This window comes from Pseudogymnoascus verrucosus (genome assembly GCF_001662655.1).
Source record: "Pseudogymnoascus verrucosus strain UAMH 10579 unplaced genomic scaffold scaffold_29, whole genome shotgun sequence".
Taxonomy (NCBI): domain Eukaryota; kingdom Fungi; phylum Ascomycota; class Leotiomycetes; order Thelebolales; family Thelebolaceae; genus Pseudogymnoascus; species Pseudogymnoascus verrucosus.
In genome coordinates this window covers 51,048-55,854 of record NW_017263680.1, presented here as the reverse complement: position 1 = coordinate 55,854, position 4,807 = coordinate 51,048, and the positions used below count along the sequence as shown (strand labels likewise).

Genomic DNA, 4,807 nt, shown 5'->3' with positions numbered 1-4,807 from the left:
AGCTCATCCCGGAACTGCACCCCCTTCTCCAACTTCCCCACGCTACTGCACGTCCCCGCCACCCCGCTCACGACCTGGCGCGCATACGCAATCCCCCAGGTAAACGAGGAGTCGCTCACGCCCGCGAACCGCGCCGCTTTCTCGAGGACGAGGTAGTCGACGAGAGCTTGCTGGTCCCACGTCAACGCCTCTAGGGCCGCTTTATCCGCGCCGGACAGTAAATCCCCTTTCGCTACGACGGTAGCGGGGGGAGACAGTTTCGCGGCTTCGATGGCGAAGAGGTCGAGGGATGTTGTGTTACCCGACGCTGCGTAGATTGTGCGGATTGGACCCTCTGCGATGAAAGCTAGGTAGGACGCTGTCTGTTCTTCGAAACTGGTATACCCGACGTTGACGGCGTCGATCTCGGTGCGGAAGTGGAGGCCGATGAAAGAGGAGTTTGAGACGCCGTGGTGGGGGAGGGGGGGGAGGGAGAAGCGCGTTAGGAGGGAGGTGAGGATGGAGGAGGCGAGGTGTTGGGTGTCGGGGCGGAATTCGACGAGGCGCCCGAAGTTGGCGACGAAGGGAGGGGGGTCGGCACAGACGGGTCTGAGGGGGGGGTTAGTTTGTGCTCTGGTAAGGTTTTTTTGGGGGGGGAGGGGGAGAACGTACGTCTGTCCTGTTATCCGTGGCATTGTGATAACTGTGATTTTATCCCGCGCCTGGCGATTCAACGCCGCCCACGCCGTGAATGAGAGTTGTACACCCTGCTCCTTAGGTAAGTCCCACGGCCTATCTACCTTCGCTATCTCTCCGACTCGCTCAACCTCTGCTAGGTCGTTGTAGATAGGCATATGCGGGCATGCAGAGCGTAGTCGCGCGTCGAACAGCTCCAGGTTGAAGAGGTACGACATATTGTGCACCGGCCCGTTCTGGTATTCTATCAGCCCCTCAGAGCGCAGCATGATATCTGGGCGGATCAGCGAGGCGCCGATTTCGATGGCCTGGCGCACGCAGACGAGGAATTCCTGGCGGACGTTGCCTGCGGGGAATTGGTTAGCTGGGAGCTATATCTGGGGGTGACTGGGGGAGCATACCGACTCCGCCGACGCGAGCTGCGCAGTTAACCACGACATTCCGACTATCCGCCCACGACGTATTGGCGCACATCTCCCGTATAGGCGTCTCATCATACTCCGAGAGCACAATCTCATCCGGTCTCAACTCCCCAGTCCCCGTCTTCGGCGTGTATTCCTCCTGCGCCGGCACCAGCGACGGCTTCGTCACCACATCCTTTGGAGCTGCATCCTTCACCTCACTCCCATCCTGAACTGCACCTCCATCCTGAAACGACGGGACAAGCCTTACATGCTCCCCACCGGACCATAACCAGTACGACGCGCACAGGAAGAAGGAGATGAATAGGATCAGCGCGAGGGTGACGCAGCGCCGCCGTTGCTCGAGGCCCGGATACATGGCGTCGTCGCGGACACAGCGGGAGCTTGGGTGCGCGCGGGCATGCCAAGTGTTTTTTTTGTAGGGCGTTTTAGTGTGTTGGTGGTGGTGTGGTGGTGGTGTGGTAGTGCACTGGCGCTGTGGTTATAGTAGGGTGGTATGATATAAGGGACCCGGGAACAGGGCTTGGGTGGGTGGTGTTGGGTTGGGGCCCGGTGGTGGTGTGGTGGTTTGCGGGAGATGGATGGGCCGGCTGGGCGTGTTGGTAGGGCTGGACTGGGTTGGTCTGTCGCGCGGTAAGGTACAGTAGGAGAGGAAGGACGGCGGGTAGTGACAGCAGTAGTGGCAGTAGTAGTGACAGTAGTAGTGAGGTAGTGAGTTCTCTCCGATGGGATTTGGGGTATTTGGGGGTAAGATTATTAGAGAAGAGTGCACGCTGGCGGCAACGTTAGCTATAGAGTTTGTGCTGATCTGATTACGCGTCCTTTTTCCAACACTTTTTGTTGATCCCCCCCCTTTTGTGTACGACACTTTAGTTCAGTTCAGCTAGCCATCTTTTTTTCCTCGTATGGGATGGACCCCCCAACCCCTAATTATAATTAGACCAGGCACGGAATACGATACGGGCGGAGCAGCGGGGAGATACAAGTGTTCAGTATGTCAGCAAAGGAGATAAGAAGGTACAGTAAGCAGTAAGCGAGTCTCACTACGGCGGTAAAGGGGGGTGGCAGGGTTCGGAATAGCCTCATTCTTCAGCATTGTATGTGTATAGTATATATAGATATGTATAAATATTATAGATTAGAGTATTATAGAGTAAATAAACCGTTTAGAGATGTCGAGGCATGACGTTGTTGGAAAGTCGATTAGGTGTATCGGGACCAATGCTTGGTACGTTGGTTACGTTGGTTACGTTGGCCCGAAGTGACCCTATTTTGATCCTAAGTGATCTCATTGATGCCAAGTGGAGCTAACTCATCCTGGGTCATCCTAGTCGATCCTAGGTAATCCCATTTAACTCAGCCACACTAACCCTAATCGATCCCATCTGATCCTTCGTGGACGCTAGTGCCAAAAATGTGACAGGGGGAGGGGTGACAGGATGAAGGCAGGAGGAAGACAGGACAAAGACACCTGTCCCAGGCACCAACTAACACATTTACTAGGACACCCTCAGGCACCAACTTACACCCTTTAACCACTAAATAATACCCATCCAGCTATCCACTACACTACAACCCAATATTAGAGTAACACACTTCACAAATCAACCATGCACAGATAAGTACCCTCCGTACCCACACGCCCTCCATCCACACCCATTTCCTCCCTCTCTTGCCCTGCATCTCACCCATCCACCCACCGCCCACCAAGTCCCTCTACTTCCCCCCCTATGCGCTTTGTTGGCTACTACCTAATAATGACCTACCCGCCTATTAATTACCCCCTACCACCACGAAACACACACACACACACCCTCTAAGCTGGCTCACTCGCGACTGACCGACCACTGGCTACTTTTTCGCATTTCCATTGCTGACACCTTTACCATCGTCGCTCTTTTCTTTCCTTTTCCATCGCCATGTCGTCGCTCTGAGAAGGGGATTCAACTCAGCTTCATATCCTACAAAACAAACGCTACTACATGACACCCTGACACCGATAATCGAACCCCTACACTTACCTGTCATTCACCCACCTACCTCAAGCTTGCTGATCACTACCCGAGCCCCCCCGGATTCCAGGAGGACCCCTTCAACCACAACTCCCCCCTCACGACCACCACCTCGACCTACCTACCTACCTCTCCTCAACCACAGTAGTCTCGCACTCACCCACTCGTCGCCCACGATGTCTAAATCCTGGCTCTCCGAAGCCGCCAACCTCCAGCTCCCCAGCGCCGCCCAGAGCACCAAACAATACATCTCGCAGTGGATACACAACAAGCGCTTCCTCCGCCTCGTCGCTGCCTCCTTCACCTTCCTCGTCATCGGCCTTCTCTACTACAACACCCTCACCGGCACCGTCCCCGCCCTCGTCCCCTCCTCCAGCATCATCACCCCTCCGGCCCCAGCAGCCTCCGCCGCGCCCGCCGCGCCGCCCGTGCCAGCGGGGCCAAAATACGCGTTCGCGACGCTCCTGTCGCCCAACTACCTCAAGGACGTCGACCAAACCGACATCGCGAGCGATGAATACTTCCTCTCCACGCGCGTGCTGAACTACCAGCTCCGCACCTCGAACCACACCAAGTACGCCGACAAGAACGTCCCCTTCCTCGTCATGTGCCCCCCCAACGTCGCGCAGAACAAGCGCGACATCCTCGCCGCGGAGGGCGCGACCATCGTCCCCGTCCCGCATATCATGGCGGATTGGATCAAGGTCCCGCTGCCGACGTGGGTGGAGATGCTGGATAAACTGCTGCTGTGGTCGTATACCGATTATGAGAAGATCCTGTACCTCGATGCGGATGTGTATCTTGTTGAGTCGCTGAATGGGATTTTTGAGGACGCGGCGGCGCAGGATCATGAGGTTAGCGTGGAGAAGACGCATGAGAATGATGTGGGCAAGCTGCCGAAGAAGTATACCCTCGCCGGCGTGGTCGATGGAGGGTCGGGAAGCCGCGAGAATCCTATGAGTGCGAACTACATGAACGCGGGATTCTTCCTCATCAGCCCGGATAAAATGCTCTACGACCACCTCATGGCGTTCGTGGATCGCCCAGACAGCTTCTCAGTCAGCATGATGGAGCAGAACCTCATCAACGACGTGTTCAAGCAGGACGGCCCGATGCCGTGGCAGAAGATGGATCCGAAGTGGGATACGTCGTGCCCGGAGCCGGAGGATGTGAAGAAGGGGTATAAGACTATTCACAGTAAGCTGTGGAAGGTGAAGGCGTCGCCGTGTGATATTGATCCGGTTATTGGGCGCATGTGGTATAAGACCCTTGGACACATGGAGTCGCATTATGCGCAGATTCCGTTGAGATGAGAGGGGATTGGGGGTGTGGTTGATCTTTAAAAGTTATCAAGTGATACTGGGGGAGGCGTGCGTGGGAGTGGGGAAGGTGAACGCGCGTCGGGGCGGGAGGGGGATGGGGAGGGGGAGATAAAACAATTAATTTGGACGCGCGCGCGGTTGTACGATTATCTTTGGGGAAAGGGGGTTGGAGGAAAGAGATGAGCAATGAGCGCAGCGAGCGAGCGAGCGAGGCAAAGCAAAGGCGTATATTTCCATCATCAAGAGTCTGGCGTCGGCGAGCGGTCTTTCTTACCAAATTTGAGATTTTTCTTTTTCTACCACAGATGGGCGGCATTGGCGAAGCAAAGCTGCGGAGATACACGATGTTTATGTAGACGTATGTAGGTCAATTCTA

At 55.6% G+C, this 4,807-nt stretch overlaps 2 protein-coding genes across 2 annotated transcripts in view; one reads left to right on the top strand and one right to left on the bottom strand.

Moving 5' to 3' along the window:
- The window catches only part of VE01_05881 (uncharacterized protein), a gene marked incomplete at its 3' end in the record, with an annotated part of 2,587 nt that extends 612 nt beyond the window's left edge, over positions 1–1,975 (bottom strand). Inside the window, exons 1-3 of the mRNA XM_018275339.2 lie at positions 1,077–1,975; positions 652–1,021; positions 72–588 (exon numbers count right to left, since the gene is read on the bottom strand). Of these exons, the coding sequence (XP_018129380.1) occupies positions 72–588; positions 652–1,021; positions 1,077–1,455 (1,266 nt within the window). The 5' untranslated portion in view covers positions 1,456–1,975. The remainder of the gene's footprint in view (positions 1–71; positions 589–651; positions 1,022–1,076) is intronic.
- A 716-nt stretch (positions 1,976–2,691) lies between these two features.
- VE01_05880 (uncharacterized protein) lies at positions 2,692–4,498 on the top strand. Its single transcript, XM_018275338.2, has one exon. It carries the CDS (start codon positions 3,286–3,288, stop codon positions 4,420–4,422), a length of 1,137 nt encoding a protein of 378 aa, XP_018129379.1. The 5' UTR covers positions 2,692–3,285; the 3' UTR covers positions 4,423–4,498.
- The last annotated feature ends 309 nt before the right edge of the window (positions 4,499–4,807 follow it).

Coding starts and splice junctions, on each gene's coding strand:
- VE01_05880 (XM_018275338.2), top strand. CDS start 3,286: ATGTCTAAATCCTGGCTCTCCGAAGCCGCCAACCTCCAGCTCCCCAGC.